Source organism: Bos taurus, chromosome 3 (genome assembly GCF_002263795.3).
Source record: "Bos taurus isolate L1 Dominette 01449 registration number 42190680 breed Hereford chromosome 3, ARS-UCD2.0, whole genome shotgun sequence".
NCBI classification, from domain to species: domain Eukaryota; kingdom Metazoa; phylum Chordata; class Mammalia; order Artiodactyla; family Bovidae; genus Bos; species Bos taurus.
Window position 1 is genome coordinate 82,032,840 of NC_037330.1, and position 19,850 is coordinate 82,052,689.

The window sequence follows — 19,850 nt, forward strand, 5'->3', positions numbered from 1 at the left end:
GGAACTTGATATTGAATGAATGATTTATTTATAAGAAGCACCTATTAAAAGTATTTGTTAAAACCAAAAAACTGCTTGGCAAAGTACACGCATAATCTCCTCATCAAGTTCAAAAATTGAAGAATCATTATTTTTAAACTGCAGTCCTTTTAATATTCCTATTCATCATTTAACTTATTAGGACTGGCTTATAGGTAGAAATGCTGCGATCCCCAAAAATCCTCAAAGAATTACTTCATAAACTTTACCTATTCTCTGTAAACATTAAATAGTCATTAATAAATTTAATGTCAAATTTGTTTTCAGAAAAAGTTGTATCCATTCATTTAAAATACTATACCTTTATTGAGTGTGGCTCAATTAACTTTGAGTTTTGATTGCTATCAGCACCCATGGTAACTGTGAAAGAAACAGATGTTTTGAACTGTCTAGCTGTTGCCAGTGAAGAATTCCTGGTGTCACCTGTAAGAAGTAATAGTTATTTAGTCTTACATTATGAAAAGCTGTGGATAAGAAGTCTGTTTCTAAACACAGTGTAGTATGAAAGGACTATATATTAATTTCATTCTCTTTGTTCTTCCTACTGAAATAAACTCAAAAGATTTTATATTTATAAGGCTTTAATGGCTCTTTATGATTTTAATTTATGATCTACTAATAAGATTTATTTAATTTAGAATTTATGACCTACTAATAAGATTCTTTATTTAAATATGTCATCTTTTGGCCTGAAATTTTAGTTTTAATAAAACATAATGAGCATAGCCAAGTTCCATAATAAAATTTTACTTTACTAGATTTTTATAGTTAAGTGAGTCCAGAAACAGTAGCTATCAAAAGTTGGGTTTTCATTTATCACTGATAAGCTAAGACAGAAGGAAAAATTAAGGACTACAATCCTTAATTCTTAACAGAAAAGTAAATACCTTTATTTGAGAATGATTCCTGATCAGCTTTTCTTATGATTCTAGGTGATGCTTTTGCTACTGGTGATGGGGCCCTTTCAGGGGACCCTTCCACGTGGCTTCCAAACTGCTGACGCCTCAGTTTACTGTCAACCTCCAATTTTTCTAGAGTCGTTTTGAGACACTGTTCATTGGTTGCCATATATAATTTACAAAACTACAGGAAACAAAAAAGTATTCCAGTGGATAAAACATTCAATCATACATTTGGGAGGAGAAAATGTACATTAGTAGGCAAGAATGATAGATGGAATATATTTCCTATTGAACTAGGTTACTCATTTTATTTTCTTGAATCAGACTGACCACCCTCAAGTGCCCTAGTGAAATGCAGCCATAATTCAATGAGGAGGCCATACCCTGAATGAAAATAAAATGTTACACAAAGAGAGGTGATTTATTATTTTTTTTACAAGACATGTGTAGACTTGTATTTGTTCTAAATAATTTTTATGATTCTTCCACTCTCAAAAAGGCATATTTCAGAGAAGACAGTGTGTGTTCGTGTGTGTATGCACATGCATGTATTTTAAGTTGATAATATTATTTTTAATGTAGTCATCAGATTACAATTGGACTGGAGAGACTAAATTTCAAGTAAAATTAGTACATATATATATCATTGTCAATATTTAAATGATATGCCTCTTTAAAAATACCTCTTCTATCCAGTAGGCAAATTTACATCAGAATGAGCTTATGTACCTTGATATAGTCAAATTTGCCATCTGCATTTACATCAGCCAAATTTATTATGGCATTTACTTCTTCTCGAGTCATCTTTTCACCTTTCTGGAAGAAAAAAGTATTTAAAGCAACATAACGATTACTTTGTCATGTATGGGGAGAATGGAAATTTTAATCTTTTCTGTAGGTAAGTTTGAATATATGTTACACTAAAAATCTCAGAATGAGTATAATGTCAAGCAAGAATGAACCTGTTACATAAAATAAAATTTCACAATTTTATAAAGTGTATAAAAACTGAATTTCAGTTTACTAAATTTCAAATATATATATCATAGATTCAAGAATAACTACTATTAAATTTAGAGTAAGAATACTCTCTCATGCTGTACCAAGAAACAGAATGGTTTCTGAATCTCATTTATACTTTAGTTCTCTTTTACTTTTCACATATGAACTTATCACTGATTTACAAATTGTTCTGGCAGGAAAGAATTGCAAAGGAGCACAACATAGGCTCAATTTTATACTCTCTTTTTTTCAAAAAGCATACTTCATACAGAAGGATCCTTAAGTACTTTACAAACAATATATAAGTGATTCATTTCACCTGCCAGTGAAACAGTTCTTTCTTATGTGGACTTTGGTAGCCAAAGCTAGATTCCAAGTTGTTTTGCAAAATAGGCATATTATAAAACTGTTTGACAGATCTTACCTTTGTTAGAAGCTTATAAAGATCAGTGTGTAAAATAGAGCCATTATCATTTACATCTAATTGCTTAAATGATTTTAGCAATTCTGCTTTTGAGGTTGGTTTTTCCTTTCTTAAAATTATACAAAAATCATCAAAATTCAGTTTGGCAGTTTGAGAAGTCCAATACTTATTAATGGTCTTTTGGGATGGATTTCTTCCTGCGTGCTGAAGAGCTGCCCAATAAAACAAGTATTATTTGTTACAGTAACATCTGGAATTAGTATTTTAAGTGTATTTTTTCTTTAAATCATTATACACTATAATGTTATATAAAAGTACACACATATCAATATATTAACTTTGGTGTTGATAGTCTAGTGAAATCAATACATGCCTTTCAAATATGAAAATATACATATATGTTATTATACCAGCTACAAATTCTCAATGTATTAATGCCAGAATTAAATAGGTTCTTCCCATTCTGACATTATTCCCAACTTACATAGTTTAATTAATTGATAATATCTGATTTACCGCATAAGAATGCCTGGAGGAAAAAAACAGATTAAAAACAATCATTCACTTAATTGTTTTGAGGACATAAGAATAAAGAAAATGAATAATTTATTATTTTTCTGGTTCAACAAATATCTTAATTATGAGGAAATCATTAGTTTGAGAATATTACTGTCAATGTCATGATGTCTAAAATGTTCATCATTGTTGTTTGGTCACTAAGTCTCATCCAACTCTTCGCGATGCTATGGACAGCAGCACACCAGGCCTCCCTGTCCTTCACTATCTCCTGGAGCTTGCCCAAGTTTATGTCCATTGAACTGGTGATGCTATCCAAAAATCTCATCTTCTGTCACTCTCTTCTCTTTTTGCCTTCAATCTTTCCCAGCATAAGGGTCTCTTCCAATGAGTCAGCTCTTTGCATCAGGTGGCCAAACTATTGGAGCTTCAGCTTCAGCATCAGTCCTTCCAATGCATATTCACGGTTGATTTCCTTTAGGATTGACTGGTTTGATCTCCTTGCTGTCCAAGGGACTCTCAAGAGTCTTCTCCAGCACCACAGTTCAAATCAAAGTATCAATTCTTAAGCACTCAGCTTTCTTTAAGGTCCAACTCTCACATCTGTACATGACTAGTGGAAAGACTACAGCTTTGACTATGTGGACATTTGTCGGCAAAGTGATGTCTTTGCTTTTTAATATGCTATCTAGGTTTGCCATAGCTTTCCTTTCAAGAAGCAAGTGTCTTCTAATTTCATGGCTGTAGTCACCATCCACAGTTATTTTGGAGCCCAAGAAGAGGAAAATCTTTCACTTTTTCCCCTTCTACTCATTATGAAATGATGGAACCAGATGTCATGATCTTTGTTTTTTGAATGTTGAGTTTTAAGCCAGCTTTTTCACTCTCCTCTTTCACCCTCATCAAGAGGCTCTTTAGTTCCTCTTTACTTTCTGCCATTATGGTGGTATCATCTGCATATTTGAGGTTATTGATATTTCTCCTGGCAATCTTGATTCCAGTTTGAACTTCCTCTAGCCTGGCAATTCACATGATGTATTCTGCATAAAAGTTAAACAAGAGAATGACAATATACAGCCTTGTACTTCTTTCTGAATTTTAAACCAGTCAGTTATTCCATGTAAGGTTCTAACTGTTGTTTCTTGACTTGCATACAGATTTTTCAGGAGGCAGGTAAGGTGGTCTGGTATTACCATCTCTTTTAAGAATTTTCCAAAATTTGTTGTGATCCACACAAAGGTTTTCGTGTAGTCAAAGAAACAACAGTAGGTGTTTTTCTGGAATTCCCTTGCTTTCTCTATAATCCAACAGATGTTGGCAATTTGATCTCTGGTTCCTCTGCCTTTTCTAAACCTAGCCTGTACATCTTGAAGTTTTCAATTCAAGTACTGCTGAAGTAGCTTGAAGGATTTTGAAAATAACCTTACCAGCATGGGAAGTGAATGCGATTGTTTGATAGTCTGAACATTCTTTAGCACTGCCCTTCTTTGGAACTGGGATGAAAACTGACCTTTTCCAGTCTTCTGGCCACTGCTGAGTTTTCCAAATTTGCTGACATATTGAGTGTGGCACTTTCAACAGCATCATCTTTAAGGATTTGAAACAGGTCAGCTGGAATTCCATCAACTCTACTAGCTTTGTTGGTAGTAATCTTCCTAAGGCACACTTAAGACTCCAGGATGTCTGGCTCTAGGTGAGTGACCAAACCATCATGCTTGTGGTGTGTCATTAAGACCTTTTTTGTACAGTTCTGTGTATTCTTGCCACCTCTTCTTAATCTGTTCTGCCTCTATTAGGTCCTTTACGTTTCTGTCCTTTATCATGCCCCTCCTTGCACGAAATGTTCCTTTGAGATTTCCAATTTTCTTGAAGAGATGACTAGTTTTTCCTGTTCTATTATTTTCCTCTATTTCTTTGCACTGTTCATTTAAGAAGCCCTTCTTCTCTCTCCTTGCTATTCTCTGGAATTCTGCATTCAGTTGGGTATACCCTCCCCTTTCTCCTTTGCGTATCACTTCTCTTCTTTTCCCAGCCATTTCTTCAGTTTGCCTTCTTACATTTCTTTGGGATGGTTTTGGTCACTGTCTCCTGTACAATGTTACAAACCTCCGTCCACAGTTCTTTAAGCACTCTGTCTACCAGGTCTAACCCCTTGAATCTATTCACCACCTCTACTGTATATCATAAGCGATTTGATTTAGGTCATACCTGAAGGACCCAGTGGTTTTCCTCACTGTCTTTAGTTTAAGCCTGAATTTTGCTATAAGGAGCTGATGATTTGAGACACAGTCAGCTCCAGGTCTTGTTTTTGCTAACTGTATAGTTTCCCGTCTTTGGCTGCAAACAATGTAACCAATCTGATTTTGGTATTGACCATTTGGTGATGTCCACGCAGGTCAGGAAGCAACAGTTAGAACTGGACATGGAACAACAGACTGGTTGCAAATAGGAAAAGGAGTAAGTCAAGGCTGTATATTATCACCCTGCTTATTTAACTTATATGCAGAGTACATCGTGAGAAACGCTGGCCTGGAAGAAGCACAAGCTGGAATCAAGATTGCCAGGAGAAATATCAATAACCTCTGATATGCAGATGACACCACCCTTGTGGCAGAAAGTGAAGAGGAACTAAAAAGCCTCTTGATGAAAGTGGAAGAGGAGAGTGAAAAAGCTGGCTTAAAGCTCAACATTCAGAAAACGAAGATCATGGCATCTGGTCCCATCACTTCATGGGAAATAGACGGGGAAACAGTGGAAACATTGTCAGACTTCATTTTTTTGGGCTCCAAAATCACTACAGATGGTGACTGCAGCCATGAAATTAAAAGACGCTTACTCCTTGGAAGGAAAGTTATGACCAACCTAGATAGCATATTCAAAAGCAGAGACATTACTTTGCCAACAAAGGTTCATCTAGTCAAGGCTATGGTTTTTCCTGTGGTCATGTATGGATGTGAGAGTTGGACTGTGAAGAAAGCTGAGTGCCGAAGAATTGATGCTTTTGAACTGTGGTGTTGGAGAAGACTCTTGAGAGTCCCTTGGACTGCAAGGAGATCCAACCAGTCCATTTTGAAGGAGATCTGCCCTGGGATTTCTTTGGAAGGAATGATGCTAAAGCTGAAACTCCAGTACTTTGGCCACCTCATGCGAAGAGTTGACTCATTGGAAAAGACTCTGATGCTGGGAGGGATTGGGGGCAGGAGGAAAAGGGGACGGCAGAGGATGAGATGGCTGGATGGCATCACTGACTCGATGGACGTGAGTTTGAGTGAACTCCGGGAGATGGTGATGGACAGGGAGGCCTGATGTGCTACAATTCATGGGGTGGCAAAGAGTCGGACACTACTGAGCGACTGAACTGAACTGATGTGTAGAGTTGTCTCTTGTGTTGTTGGAAAAGGGTGTTTTTTCTGTCCAGCTCTGTGAAAATGGATGCATAACTCTTTCCCACAAGTGGCAGCTCCAATGCTTATTGCTATCTTCAATAATAAAATGCTTTTTAAATGTACTAGGTTGTTTAAAAGAACAACTTTCTCAGAATAAAATTATGCCAAAATATGTAGTAGTTATACATTTCCATATCTAAGAAACAGGTAAAATTTAGTAAATACTAATGTAACTTTAGTCTTTAGTTTTAGAATTGGAGCTCACTGTTAAGTCCCATAACAATGAAAAGGAGAAGGGAGTGACAGAGGATGACGGTTGGATAGCATCACCAACTCAATGGATATGAATGTGAGCAAACTCCAGGAGACAGCAGAGGACAGAGGAGCCTGGCATGCTGCAGTCCACAAGGTCCCCAAGAGTTGTACACAACTTAGCTACTGAACAACAACAATGACAACAAACAGTGAAAAAACTGTGTAACTGTAGATGGTTAAAGGTTTACACCAAAATACTGACCTTTTGCCAGGGTTTATTTTAAGCTTTGACATGAGTTTATAATACCTATATTACTGGTAAGTTGGGGGGACAAAAAGAAACTTTGGGGAAAGAAAAAGAAACTGCTTTATCCTATTTTGAAATGGAATGTCAAAACACATGGTATGTACATAAAAGATGGATGGATACCAATGAAAAGCACAATAGTTAAGAAAGAGACATCACTGGTTCACAAAACCAGTTTGTTAAAATCTAGATTATCTGAAAGCTTTCATTGCAATTTTACAAAGAATATTCTACAATAAAACCAAAAGCTGAAAAGGTAAGCATTGCATTATTATCCTCCCAGACAGTTCTGTAAGACTGATAGCACCTGAGTAATACATACTCATTGATTTATTAATACAAACTAAATGCCACAGTAGCAGAAGGCATGTTAAACCTTTAAACTTAGTAAATTCATGATCTCAACCAACTTTCAAAAGCACAGACAAAACTCAAATTAAAATAAAATATAAATTGCAATGATTTGAAATTTTATATTTCCTCAAATAGAAATCTTATTGCATACAAATCTAAGACCTTATTGCAAAAATATGTCAGATTTTTATTTCAGGAAAGTGCTTCTGAAGTTGATACAATAACTCAGTTTCTCTACTCCTAAAGTTATTTGCCTTGATGGAACTGACATGAATATAATATTATCTGGTATTTCTGTTTACCACCCTCTCAAGAATAAAGACCACCAAGTCATTTGACACACCTAGTAAGGACCAAATTCACTGGTTTGTGGGATATCTGCAACCAGAAGAGTTTAAAATATAATGGAAAACTCAACCTTACAAAATCATGGGATGCATAAAAAGCAGTTATCAGATAAAACTAAAAGCTGGTTCTTTGAGAAGATAAACAAAATTGACAAACCTTTAGCCAGACTTATCAAGAAAAAAAGAGAGAAGAATCCAATCAACAGAATTAGAAATGAAAAAGGAGAGGTTACAACAGACAATGCAGAAGTACAAAGGATTAAAAGAGACTATTATGAACAACTCTATGGCAATAAAATGGATAACCTGGAAGAAATGGACAGATTCTTAGAAAAGTTTAATCTTCCAAGACTGAACCAGGAAGAAACAGAAATTATGAACAACCCAAATACAAGCACTGAAATGGAAGCTGTGATAAAAAATCTCCCAAAAAATAAAAGCCCAGGACCAGGTGGCTTCACAGGAGAATTCTATCAAACATTTAGAGAACAGCTAATGCCTATCCTTCTAAAACTCTTTCAAAAAATTGCAGAGGAAGGAACACTTTCAAACTCATTCTACGAGGCCACCTTCACCCTGATACCAAAACCAGACAAAGACAACACACAAAAAGAAAACTACATGCCAATATCACTGACGAACATAGATGCAAAAATCCTCAACAAAATTTTAGCAAACAGAATTCAGCAACACATCAAAAAGCTCATACACCATGTGTTTAGTTTAGTTCAGTCGCTCAGTCATGTCTGACTCTTTGCGACCCCATGAATCGCAGCACGCCAGGCCTCCCTGTCCATCACCAGCTCCCAGAGTTCACTCAGACTCACGTCCATCGAGTCAGTGATGCCATCCAGCCATCTCATCCTCTGTTGTCCCCTTCTCCTCCTGCCCTCAATCCCTTCCAGCATCAGAGTCTTTTCCAATGAGTCAACTCTTTACATGAGGTGGCCAAAGTACTGGAGTTTCAGCTTTAGCATCATTCCTTCCAAAGAAATCCCAGGGCAGATCTCCTTCAGAATGGACTGGTTGGATCTCCTTGCAGTCCAAGGGACTCTCAAGAGTCTTCTCCAACACCACAGGTCAAAAGCATCAATTCTTCGGCGCTCAGCTTTCTTCACAGTCCAACTCTCACATCCATACATGACTACTGGAAAAACCATAGCCTTGACTAGACGGACCTTTGTTGGTAAAGTAATGTCTCTGCTTTCAATATCAAGTTGGGTTTATTCCAGGGATGCAAGGATTCTTCAATATACACAAATCAATCAATGTGATACACCATATTAACAAATTGAAAGATAGAAAACATATGATAATCTCAATAGATGCAAAAAGCCTTTGACAAAATTCAGCACCCATTTATGATTAAAATTCTTCAAAAAAATGGGCATAGAAGGAACCTACCTCAACACAGTAAAGGCCATATATGATAAGCTACAGCAAACATTTTTTTCTATGGTGTAAAACTGAAAGCATTCCCCCTAAGATCAGAAACAAGACAAGGTGTCCACTTTCACCACTATTATTCAACTTAGTTCTGGAAGTCCTAGCTACCGCAATCAGAGAAGAAAAAGAAATAAAAGGAATCCAGATCGGAAAAGAAGTAGTAAAGCTCTCACTGTTTGCAGATGACATGATACTGTACATAGAAAACCCTAAAGATAGTATCAGAAAATTACTAGAGCTAATCAGTGAATTTAGCAAAGTTGCAAGATACAAAATCAATTCACATATATCACTTGCATTTCTATATACTAACAATGAAAAATCAGAAAGAGAAATAAGGACTCAATCCCATCCACCATTGCAACGAAAAGAATAAAATATCTAGGAATAAACTTACCTAAGGAGACAACAGAACTGTACACAGAAAATTATAAGACACTAATGAAAGAAAACAAAGACGATATAAACAGATGTAGGGATAGTCCATGTTTCTGGGTAGGAAGAATCAATACTGTGAAAATGACTTTACTACCAAATGCAATCTACAGATTCAGTGTGATCCCTATCAAATTACCAATGGCATTTTTCACAGAACTAGAACAAAAAATTTCACAATTCATATGGAAACAAAAAAGACCCCGAATAGCCAAAGCAGTCTTGAGAAAAAAGAATGGAGCTGGAGGAATCAATCTTCCTGACTTCAGATTACACTACAAAGCTACAGTCATCAAGACAGTATGGTACTTGCAGAAAAGCAGAAATATAGACCAAGGGAACAAGATAGAAAGCCCAGAAATAAACCCATGCACCTATGGGTATCTTATTTTTGACAAAGGAGGCAAGAATATACAATGGGGCAAAGGCAGCCTCTTCAATATATAGTGCTGGGAAAACTGGACAGCTACATGTAAAAGAATGAAATTAGAACATTTCCTAACACCATACACAAAGATAAACTCAAGTGGATTAAGGACCTAAATGTAAGACAAGACACTATAAAACTCTTAGAGGAAAACATAGGCAGAACACTCGATGACATAAATCAAAGCAAGATCCTCTATGACACACCTTCTGGAGTAACAGAAATAAAAGCAAAAGTAAACAAGTGGGACCTGATTAAACTTAAAAGCTTTTGCACAGCAAAGGAAACTATAAGCAAGGTGAAAAGACAACCCTCAGAATGGGAGAAAATAATTGCAAATGAAACAACTGACAAAGGATTAATTTCCAAAATATACAAATAGCTCATACAACTTAACACCAGAAAAACAAACAACCTAATCAAAAAGTGGGAAAAAGACCTAAACAGACATTTTTCCAAAGACGACATAGAGATGGCTAACAAACGCATGAAAAGATGCTCAACATCTCCCATTATTAGAGAAATGCAAATCAAAACTACAATGAGGTATCACCTCACACCAGTCAGAATGGCCCCCATCAAAAAGTTGACAAACAGTAAATGCTGGGGAGGGTGTGGAGAAAAGACCTGTTGCACTGTTGGTGGGAATGTAAATTGATACAGCCACTATGGAAGATGGTATGGAGATTCCTTAAAAACCTAGGAATAAAACCACCATATCACCCAGCAATCCCACTCCTAGGCATATACCCTGAGGAAACCAATATTGAAAAAGACACATGTATCCCATTGTTCACTGCAGCACTATTTACAATAGGTAGAACATGGAAGCAACCTAGATGTCCATCGAAAGACGAATGGATAAAGAAATTGTGGTACATATACACAACGGAGTATTACTCAGTCGTAAAAAGGAACACATCTGAGTCGGTTCTAATGAGATGGACAAACCTAGAACCTATTATACAGAGTGAAGTAAGTCAGAAAGAAAGATAAATATTGTATTCTAATGCATATATACGGAATCTAGAAAAATGGTACTGAAGAATTTATTTACAGGGCAGCAATGACTTTTCACTTTCATGCATTGGAGAAGGAAATGGCAACCCACTCCGGTGTTCTTGCCTGGAGAATCCCAGGGATGGTGGAGCCTGGTGGGCTGCCGTCTATGGGGTCGCACAGAGCTGGACACGACTGAAGTGACTTAGCAGCAGCAGCAGCAGCAATGAAGAAACAGACATAGAGAATAGACTTATGGACATGGGGAGAGGGGAGGAGAGGGTGAGATGTATGCAGAGAGTAACATGGAAACTTATATTACCATATGTAAAATAGATAGCCAATGGGAATTTGCTGTATGGCATAGGAAACTCAAACAGGGGCTCTGTATCAACCTAGAGGGGTGGGATGGGGAGGGAGATGGGAGGGAGGTTCAAAAGGGAGGGGATATATATATATATATATATATACTTATGGCTGATTCATGTTGAGGTTTGACAGAAAACAACAAAATTCTGTAAAGCAATTACCCTTCAATTAAAAAATCAATAAATTTAAAAAAACAGTTATTAGAGGGAAATTCATATGAAGGAAGCAATATGACCTTCCTCACAAAACAAGAATCTCAAATAAATAACCTAGCCTACCACTTAAAAGAATTAGAAAAAGAAAAACAAACAATACCTGAAGTCAGCAAAAAGAAGAAAGTAATAGACATCAGAAAGGAAATAAAATAGAGATTTTAAAAAAATAGAAAAAGTAAAAGAAAACAAAACAAAACAAAATCTGGTTCTTTGAATGGATAAACAAGATTGACAAACCTCTGGCCACGCTTACCAAGAAGAAGAGAGAACACTAATAAATAAAATAAGAAATTAAAAAAAAGAGACATAACTGATAACTCACCATAAGGGAATAATCATATGAAAACAAATTTGACAACCAAAAAGATATGGACAAGTTTCTTGTCCTAGAAACCTGTATATTTACTGGAAACAAACAGCCACCAAAATTGAACCACAAGGAAATAGATTTTTTAAAAAAGAAGAAATATATAATTTGAACAATTTGAAAAGATGGATCACTAGAATTGAAATAGATTTTGTAATTTAAAGGGGGCTATCCTTGTGGCTCAGCTGGTACAGAATCTGCCTGCAATGTGGGAGACCTGGGTTCAATCCCTGGGTTGGAAAGATCCCCTGGAGAAGGAAAAGGCTACCCACTCCAGTATTCTGGCCTGGAGAATTCCATGGACTGTATAATCTGTGTGGTCGCAAACAGTCAGACAGGACTGACCAACTTTCACTTTCACTTTGTAATTTAAAAAGTCCCCACAAACAAAAGTCTATAGGACCAGATGGCTTTACAGGTGAATTCTACCAAACACACAAAAAAGAACTTATACTGACCCTTCTCAAACTCTTCGAAAAAGTTAAAGAGGAGGAACACTCCCAAGGACATTTGATGAAGCCACCATCACTCTGCTACCAAAACCAGACAAAGACACCATCAAAAAAGAAAACTAGGCCAATATCTCTGATGAGTACAGATTCAAAAATTCTCAACAGAATGTTAGTACACCAAATCCAACAACATATAAGAAAGATCATACACCATGACCTACTGGGATTCATTCCAAGTTCACAAGGATGGTTCAACACATGCAAATCAGTCAATTTTGTTTCTGATACATCATATAAACAAAAGTCAAAAACCACAAGATCATCTCAGTAGATGCAGAAAAAGCATTTGAAAAAATTCAACATTCATTCATGATAAAAACTCTTACCAAAGTGGGTATAGAGGGGACATATCCCAAAATAGTACATGCTATTTATGACAAACCCACAGTTCATATAACACTCAATGGTGAAAAGTTGAAAGCCTTTCTGCTAAAATCTGGAACACGACAAGGATGTCCACTCTCACCATTTCTCTTCAACATAGTATGTGAAGTCCTAGCCAGAGCAATCAAACAAGAAAAAGAAACAAAAGGTAGCCAATTTGTAAGAGAAGAGGTAAAATTGTCATTACATGCCAATGATATGATACTATATACAGACAATCCTAAAGACACCATACAAAAACTACAAGAACTGATAAATGAATTCAGCCAGGTAGCAGGATACAAGATTAACATACAGAAATTGGTTGCTTTCTGTACATCAATGATGAAGTATCAGAAAGGGAATGAAAAAAACAATACCTTTTAAAATCACAACCCCCAAAATAAAATACTTAGGAATAAACCTCACCAAGGAAGTGAAAAACATGTATGCTAAAAACTATAAAACATTAATAAAGGAAACTGAAGATGATTTAAAGAAATGGAAAGATATCCCATGCTCTTAGACTGTAAGAATACTGTTAAAAGAGCCATACTACCCAAAGCAATCTACAGATTCAATGCAATCCCTATCAAATTACTCATGACAGTTTTCACAGAATTAGAACTAATAATCCTAAAATTCATATGGAACCATAAAAGACCCAGAATTGCCAAAGCAATCCTGAAGAAAAAGAACAAAGCAGGAAGCACAACCATCCCAGAGTTGAGAAAATACTACAGAATTATAGTAGTCGAAACAATGTGGTATTGGTACGAATACAGACTATGGGCCAATGGAACCGAACAGACAACCCAGAAGCAAACCCACACACCTACTGTCAGTGAACCTTCAATAAAGGAAGTAAGACTATACAGTGTAAAAAAGACAGTCTCTTCAGCAAGTGGTTTTGAGAAAACTGGATAGCTGCATGTAAATCAATGAAGTTAGAACATATCCTCACATTATACCCAAAACTAAACTCAAAATGGCTTAAGGACTCAAACATAAGACATGACTCTCCTACAAGAGAACATAGACAAAACATTCTCTGACATAAATCATACCAATGTTTTCTTAGGTCAGTCTCCCAAGGCAATAGAAATAAAAACAAAAATAAACAAATGGGACTTAAAGTTACAATCTTTTGCACAGCAAACGAAACCACAAACAAAATGAAAAAATAACTAACACAATGGGAGAAAGTATTTGCAAACAACATGACAGATTAGGGCTTAATTTCCAAATTAAACAAATAGCTCATAGAACTCAACAACAACAAAAAACAAACAACCCAATTGAAAAATGGGCAGAAGATCTAAAGAGACATTTCTCCAAAGAAGACATACAGATGGCCAATAGGCACAAGAAAAGATCCTCAACATTGCCAAGTATGAGTGATCTGCAAATCAAAACTACAATGAAGTACCACCTCATACTGGTCAGAATGGCCATCATTAGAAAATTTACAAACAACAAATGCTGAGATGGTGTGGAGAATAAGGAACCTTCCTACACTGTTGGTGGGAATGTAACATTGGTACAGCCACCATGGAAAACAGTTAGGAGGTTCCTCAGAAAATTAAAACAGAATAACCATACGACTCAGCAAGCCCACTTCTGGGCGTATAGCCAGACAAAATTATTATTCAAAATGATGCATGCATCCCTATGTTTACAACACCACTATTCACAATAGTGAAGATACAGAAACCACCTAAATGTCCATCGACATATGAATGGATAAAAAAGACGTGATACATAAATACAATGGAATACTACTCAGCCATAAAAAAGAACAAAATAATGCCATTCGCAGCAACATCAATGCAATTAGAGATTATCATACTAAGAGAAGTCAGAAAAATAAAGGCAAATACCATATAATATCACTTATATGTAGAATCTAAAATACAGTTGAACCTATCTATAAAACAGAAACAGAATCACAGACATAGAGAATAGACTGGCGGTTGCCAAGGTGAAGAAGGGTGGGAGGGGTTGGATTTGGAGTCTGAGACTAGTAAATGCAAACTGGTATATATACAATGATAAACAACAAAGTCCTACTGTATAGCATAGGGAACTAAATTCAGTATCCTGTTATAAATCATAATGGAAAAGAATATGAAAAAAGAATGTATAGATAGATAGATATAGATATGCTAATGCTAAGTCACTTCAGTCATGTCCAACTCTGTGTGACCCCATAGAACTGGCAGCCCACCAGGCTCCCCTGTCCCTGGGATTATCCTGGCAAGAACACTGGAGTGGGTTGCCATTTCCTTCTCCAATGCATGAAAGTGAAAAGTGAAAGTGAAGTAGCTCAGTCATGTCCAACCCTCAATGACCCCGGGGACTGCAGCCTTCCAGGCTCCTCTGCCCATGGGATTTTCTAGGCAAGAGTACTGGAGTAGGGTGCCATTGCCTTCTTAGAGATACAGATATAGATATCTGTATAATTGAGTCATTTTGTTGTACAGCAGTAATTAACATTGTAATTCAACCATACTTCAATTAAAAAATTAACAAATATAATGAAAACAGAAGACCAACTCTCTGAAACCCTCATCCCTAAAAAACAGAACCTCAAATTCTTTTCTTTAAAAATTTTACTTATTTTTTAATACTGCCCTTTTACAATCATTCAATACACACCCACGTGGATATATGTGTACATATATATAAATACATACATATCCTTTACATTTTCTCCAGTGTAGGTCAAATTTAGACTAATGATTCAGTTGTCAAAAGCATTGTAATCTATTATCATAAATCTTAAAATACCAATATAAGAATTTAAAAGAACATTTTAAAGCAAATAATTGGTGTAAGCTTTAAAAAAAAAAAGAAAACTAAGATTATGGCATACAGTCCCATCACTTCATGGCAAATAGATGGGGAAACAATGGAAACAGTGACAGACTTTATTTTTTGGGCTCCAAAATTACTGCAAATGGTGACTGCAGCCAAGAAATTAAAAGATGGTTGCTCCTTGGAAAAAAAGCTTTGACAAACCTAGACAGCATATTAAAAAGCAGAGACGTTACTTTGTTAACAAAGTTCTGTCTAGTCAAAGCTACGGTTTTTCCAGCAGTCGTGTATGGATGTGAGAGTTGGACTATAAAGAAAGCTGAGTGCCAAAGAGCTGATGCTTTTGAACTGTGGTGTTGGAGAAGACTCTTGAGAGTCCATTGGACTGCAAGAAGATCATACCAGTCAATCCTAAAGGAAATCAGTCCTGAATATTCATTGGAAGGACTGATGTTGAGGCTGAAATCCAATACTTTGGCCACCTGATGCAAAGAACTGACTCACTGGAAAAGACAGGGAATGAGATGGTTGGATGACATCACTGACTTGATGGAGATGAGTTTGAGGAAGCTCCGGGAGTTGGTGATGGACAGGGAAGCCTGGCGTGCTGCAGTCCATGGGGTTGCAAAGAGTTGGACATGACTGAGCGACTGAACTGAGCTGAACTGAATCCATACAAACATTGAAAGTTTTATTTTGAAGCTCCTGGATTATGTGAGGGCTTCCCTGGTAGCTCAGATGGTAAAGCGTCTGCCTGCAATGCAGGAGACCCGGGTTTGATCCCTGGGTCAGGAAGATCCCCTGGAAAAGGAAATGGCAACCCACTCCAGTATTTTTGCTGGGAAAATTACATGGACGGAGGAGCTTGGTAGGCTACATCTAACCATCAAACCTCGATTATGTAGCTATATAAAATGACATAATATGGGCTTCCTTGGTGGCTCAGTGGTAAAGAATTTGCCTGCCAATACAGGAGACATGGGTTCAATTCCTGGTCCAGGAAGATCCCATATGCTACATTGCAACTAAACCCATGTGCCACAACTATTGAGCCTGTGCTCCAGAGCCCAGGAACCACAATCACTGAAGTCCTGCACCCTATAGCCCACGCTCTGCAGCAAGAGAAGCCACTGCAGCGAGAAGCCCATGCACTCCAACTAGAGAGTATCTCCGTCTCATCACTAGAGAAAGCCCGTGCAGAGCAAGGAAGACCCAGTGCAGCCAAAAATAAATAAATACATACAATTAGAATGGCACAATAGCATAATGTACTTCTACCGCTCAAGCTTAACTAAGTAACTGGAATGATTCAACAATGTAATTTTAATTGGAGTCTTTCTGATTTGTTAACTTTCAGCAAATAAGGAAAACTACTTAGTCAAAAAAATTACCTAAGTAAAGTTGATCTTTAGAAATAATGTTATCTAAACTGCTTTTGAAAACAGTTAAGTAGGCAGCTCTACAATTCATATAAAATATCTCTTCTTCAGTTAGCAGAAATTTCTTTGATCGAGGACTCTCTGAATGCGTTGGTTTCTGACCCGAGAAAGCTGCATCACTTCCTGGACTGATGGCCATTCTATTAGAAAATAATTTAAAATTTTGTTTTAGTCACTGTTAGTCCTAAAATGAAAACGTCACTTTGGCTTTCAAATGGTGGTGGTGGGTGGGGGAGGAGAATAAAGACATGAAGGTTTTTATATGTGGAAAAATGATGTACATTATAATACGCATATGGTTATATTATCATATGTTAAACTAGAATAAGTTTTTGGCAGTTGATTTCTAAATATATTACATATACATATATATACACACAATATATACATGAGAACCCAAAGAACAAAGCTAAAACAAAGATGTAACATAAATACAAAAGAAGACTCATAGGGCAAAGGAAAAGCACGCATTTATTCTCTCAAAATTAGAGGACAGTCAGTTGAGACTCATCCTAGGATTGTCATGAGGATTAATTAAACTAACACATTTGAAGCATACAGAGCAGTGCCAGGTACATAATAAATGCTAAATAAACTATAGAGTGAAACTCCAGCATAATGATAATTTGAATATAATGTGATTGGCAGCTGGCATTCATCTCCATAGCAGCATCAACCACATCATTTCACTAACATCTCAATACTGCAGCCCCACATTTAAAATGACTGAATTCTTAAAATCCCATGTATAGCATTATCCTGCGGTTTTACTGTATTCTATTACCACCAATAATAATGTTAACAATAATTTCGGGGTTTATACAGCACCTCTGCTCATAAGAGTTTAAAGAACTGTCATACATCTTGATACATACCTACTACAGTGGTCAGGTACTTTCTGAACCTTTTACAGATACGAAAATTGAGAGACAGAGATCTCACCCAGCTAAGAGTAAGCAGCAAAAGCATGTAAATTTCGGTAACAGTTTCTTCTTTTTTAATGTTATAAAAGGTTTCTTGTACAACAGTTACTATAAGGCACTATAGTGGTGCCTTATAGTAACTGTGCTGGTGGTCTAACAGCTTCCAACATTATTTTACCCAGCTTTGACTTCTAAAAATACATTTCAACCTAATAAATTGAATATTTCTAGTTCAACAATAAGACGACACAGGTAGGGTCCCCTTCAGGACTCATTGGATTCTTACTCAGGAGGCCTAAATTACTAACACCTTCTTGAATTATATAGGTCTTTTACACTTGGGAAAGAAAGATAATAATCGCTTATCATGGATGAAGTACCCTATTTATAATACACAGACCGCTTGCCTGACACTTTCATCTTATACCAGATTTAGAAGGACCCCACAGGGATGTGGTGTCACAGTCTGGTTACTGCAAATTGGTATAACTATAATTAAGCATCACAGTTTTTAAACACATATGCGTGCACGCGTATCTTCACAAATGTGAAAGAAATCTGTTTCAATAAGGAAAGGAGAATGAACGTTCATTTTGAAGCCAGAAACTTAGAAATTTAAGGTTTTGTGTGTGTGTGTTTCAGACTGTCCTCAACTGTTCTTTCCAAATAAACTGACGCCCTCAAATGGAAATCCCACAGCAAAAATGTTCCAGAATTCTTCACCCCCCGCCCCCCCGCTCTGTAATATGAGATTAAACTGAAGCATAATTAAATATATAATTCAGCTCCTCAGGCTTGGAAACCTCCTGCATTTAAAACTCCAGCCTGAGACCAAGACAGGGGCCTAGAGAGTACATTGCAGCAAATGCTCCATAAATAACCAGCCACACAATAGCAAGAAAAATAAACTGTTAACAAGCGCCTAAGGCTTCTAGAGGGCCAAGTGAAAACAGAGAGTCATCTAGTCACCGTCCCTACACTGTAAAATACGTTCAGGGCTGATCTCGGGCAACATCTCTCTATTTTTTGTATTACTCTGGGAATAAAATCGCATTTATATGTACATTTTAAGTACAGACATGGAGCAAGGCTACGTATGACAAAGTAATAAAAGATGCGGGTGAAGAAAAGGAAGCCGAACAGTGAGGGACGGAGCGGGCAAAGAGAGAGACAGCGAGTTGCTTGCTACCTAACTGCAGGTCACAAACGGGGGAGCGTAGTCAATTCTCCTGAAAGCCTCCGCAATCCTCTCACTGCAGCAGTACAGTCCTCGGCCTTCTTTTAATTACCATGGAAACTGCACCTCTCCGCCACCGGAAACAAGATGCGGAGCACCTCCCTAAATGGTCCGGCTAGAAATCTGCGGATACTTATTCCAGAGTGAACAGAGATGGCTCTGTCTCTGTTTTTTCAGGGGGCCTTCTTGTCAGAATCCTGAGAGAGGGCCCTGCGTTGCCCTGGCAGGGGCTGAGTGCTGTCTATGTGTTGACTCTCCTCCCCTCTTACTGGCGTACACTGGGATCCCTTGTCGCTGGCGGAATGTTTCCGGCGGTCTTCTTTGAGTGTGGCACAGCGTCGAGTGACTGTTGGCCCGCGTTTTTCAGGCTTCAGTGTTTCTCTTAGAAGGTTCTCTGTTTACGGAAGGAGTTACTTAGGGATTTTCATCTGGCGACGGAGGTGCATTCTTAAAAGTCGAAATGCCGTAAGTATCTCTTCCTTCGGGTGTTGCTGTGTTTGGGTACCTCTGTGAGCAAGACGAGTAGATATTTTGTGGCCCAGTAACCTTTTCCGTTGTCCTTTTCAGAGAGTAAATTTGTCTGTTTCTCCGACTGTTCCTGGTGCTTGGTACCCCAACCCAACTCTGCTTCTCTTCCTTCCAGTTTTATTTATCTAGTAGTATTTCTTCACTTTAATTCTGATTCTCCAAGGCTTTTGACAGATTTTATAGGCTATGGGCTATATTTAGTGATGTATTGCTTGAAATGATTTCAAATATGTTTAACATA

At 37.2% G+C, this 19,850-nt stretch overlaps 2 protein-coding genes across 8 annotated transcripts in view; one reads left to right on the forward strand and one right to left on the reverse strand.

The window, feature by feature from the left end:
• Positions 1–19,165, reverse strand: part of EFCAB7 (EF-hand calcium binding domain 7) — a 55,090-nt gene extending 35,925 nt beyond the window's left edge. The window contains exons 1-6 of one of the 2 annotated variants that reach the window (XM_005204507.5): positions 19,034–19,165; positions 16,874–17,061; positions 2,368–2,579; positions 1,671–1,757; positions 927–1,122; positions 341–462 (exon numbers count right to left, since the gene is read on the reverse strand). In XM_005204507.5, coding sequence (XP_005204564.1) covers positions 341–462; positions 927–1,122; positions 1,671–1,757; positions 2,368–2,579; positions 16,874–17,060 — 804 coding nt within the window. In that variant the 5' untranslated portion in view covers position 17,061; positions 19,034–19,165. The remainder of the gene's footprint in view (positions 1–340; positions 463–926; positions 1,123–1,670; positions 1,758–2,367; positions 2,580–16,873; positions 17,062–19,033) is intronic. The other variant, NM_001192050.1, reaches the window with a different exon arrangement.
• A 239-nt stretch (positions 19,166–19,404) lies between these two features.
• Positions 19,405–19,850, forward strand: part of ITGB3BP (integrin subunit beta 3 binding protein) — a 105,665-nt gene continuing 105,219 nt past the window's right edge. For all 6 annotated transcript variants that reach the window (XR_009493813.1, NR_198863.1, XM_005204522.4 and 3 more), the window contains exon 1: positions 19,405–19,546. Coding sequence is in view for 4 of the 6 variants with exons in the window: in XM_005204522.4 (XP_005204579.1) it covers positions 19,542–19,546 (5 nt within the window). In the remaining 2 variants the exon portion in view is untranslated. The remainder of the gene's footprint in view (positions 19,547–19,850) is intronic.